At 49.8% G+C, this 1,303-nt stretch overlaps 1 protein-coding gene across 1 annotated transcript in view; it reads right to left on the bottom strand.

Annotated features, from left to right (window-relative positions):
• Positions 1-1,303, bottom strand: part of CTDP1 (CTD (carboxy-terminal domain, RNA polymerase II, polypeptide A) phosphatase, subunit 1) — a gene marked incomplete at its 3' end in the record, with an annotated part of 49,325 nt that overhangs the window by 18,209 nt on the left and 29,813 nt on the right. The window contains 1 exon segment of the mRNA XM_008594135.1: positions 496-629. Within this exon segment, the coding sequence (XP_008592357.1) occupies positions 496-629 (134 nt within the window).

The raw sequence follows: 1,303 nt of genomic DNA, 5'->3' as shown, positions 1-1,303 counted from the left end.
ATTGCTCACCACACTTTCCCTGGGGAATTCACCTCTCAAGTACAGACCCAGGTACCCACCCACCCTGAACATCCCAGCAACAAAGAGGCATCCAAAATCAGTGCATCCTCCCACCAAGATCCTCCTCTACTGAAGCTCTCCGTGCCATCCACTGCAGTGTCCTCTCAGGTCTCTGAATCCTTATACCCTCTGCCTGACACACACATGCATGGACCTGCACACAAAGTCTGCAAGCACCAGCAGGTGCACACATGCCCACAGTGCCTCCTGATGGGGCCAGACAGAGCAGATATCAACCCGAGACTGTGGCTCTCATAAAACAGCCCAGGTTACCAAGCCACAGATAGAGGCCAAATCTATGGCTAAGTGGTCTATTTCCCAAATCCAGGCTGACCTATGGAAAACAGTAAGAAAACAAGACAATGTACATCTGCAGGCACTGAGGCATCCGTGGCTTTGGGGATGCCCTCCCAAGCAGCTGCTGACACTGCTTACCTTGTTGGACATCTGCGGGCAGTGCTGCTCTGTTGTGTGAATCAATGTCTGGTCCAGGTCGACCATAAGCACCAGCTTTCTGTCCCGATGCAGTCGCTGCTGGTCTTCTCATCCTAGCTGCTCGGCTTGCTGAAGTTAAAAAGAAAAAGAGAAAAACAGCAAACGAAGTATGTTTAGTTCCAAAATAAAACTAAATTTTATTAAGAAAAACAAAAGGATTCTGATATGTTCACCCACACACACACCCCCCCCCGCCTGTGCACTGTGGGCCTCCGCTGTGTGCTGAGAGCACCATGGCATCAACCAGCTGTGCACATGGGCCGCCCCCACTGGCCTTGCTGCATGCTTACCAAAAGCTGGCTCTGTCTGGTCCAAATCTATTGATGGCAGCCTGAACTGTGACCATAATTCTGAACTTTAGTTAAATATATAAACCAATGATAATGAAGGATGAAAAGAAAATGGTTGTTTCTATAAAAATCCAGTTGGGTGTTATGGAGCAATTTAATAAAAGTGAACTGCAGAATCAACAGAGATAGGAGAGAATGCAATCATAAGACATGGGGGGCGTGGGGCAAAGGTGGATGAGGACTCTGAGCTCAGACCCTCCCAGGCTCAGCCCCCTGCACATGGGGCTGAGACAGGACTCTCCTCAGAAAATGTCCTGGCTGCCCTCACATCCGAGCGCACAACAGGAATTAAAGCAAACACTCAAAAGCGAACCGGCACTCAGTTATTCACAGACAGACTCCTGGTCCTTGTGAGGCTGGACGGGGGACTTCTGCTGGGTTTGTTCCCAAAAGGGGCC

The sequence above is a fragment of the Galeopterus variegatus genome, unplaced genomic scaffold, assembly GCF_000696425.1.
Source record: "Galeopterus variegatus unplaced genomic scaffold, G_variegatus-3.0.2 Scaffold10217, whole genome shotgun sequence".
Classification (NCBI taxonomy): domain Eukaryota; kingdom Metazoa; phylum Chordata; class Mammalia; order Dermoptera; family Cynocephalidae; genus Galeopterus; species Galeopterus variegatus.
This window is presented reverse-complemented; position numbering and strand designations above follow the sequence as displayed.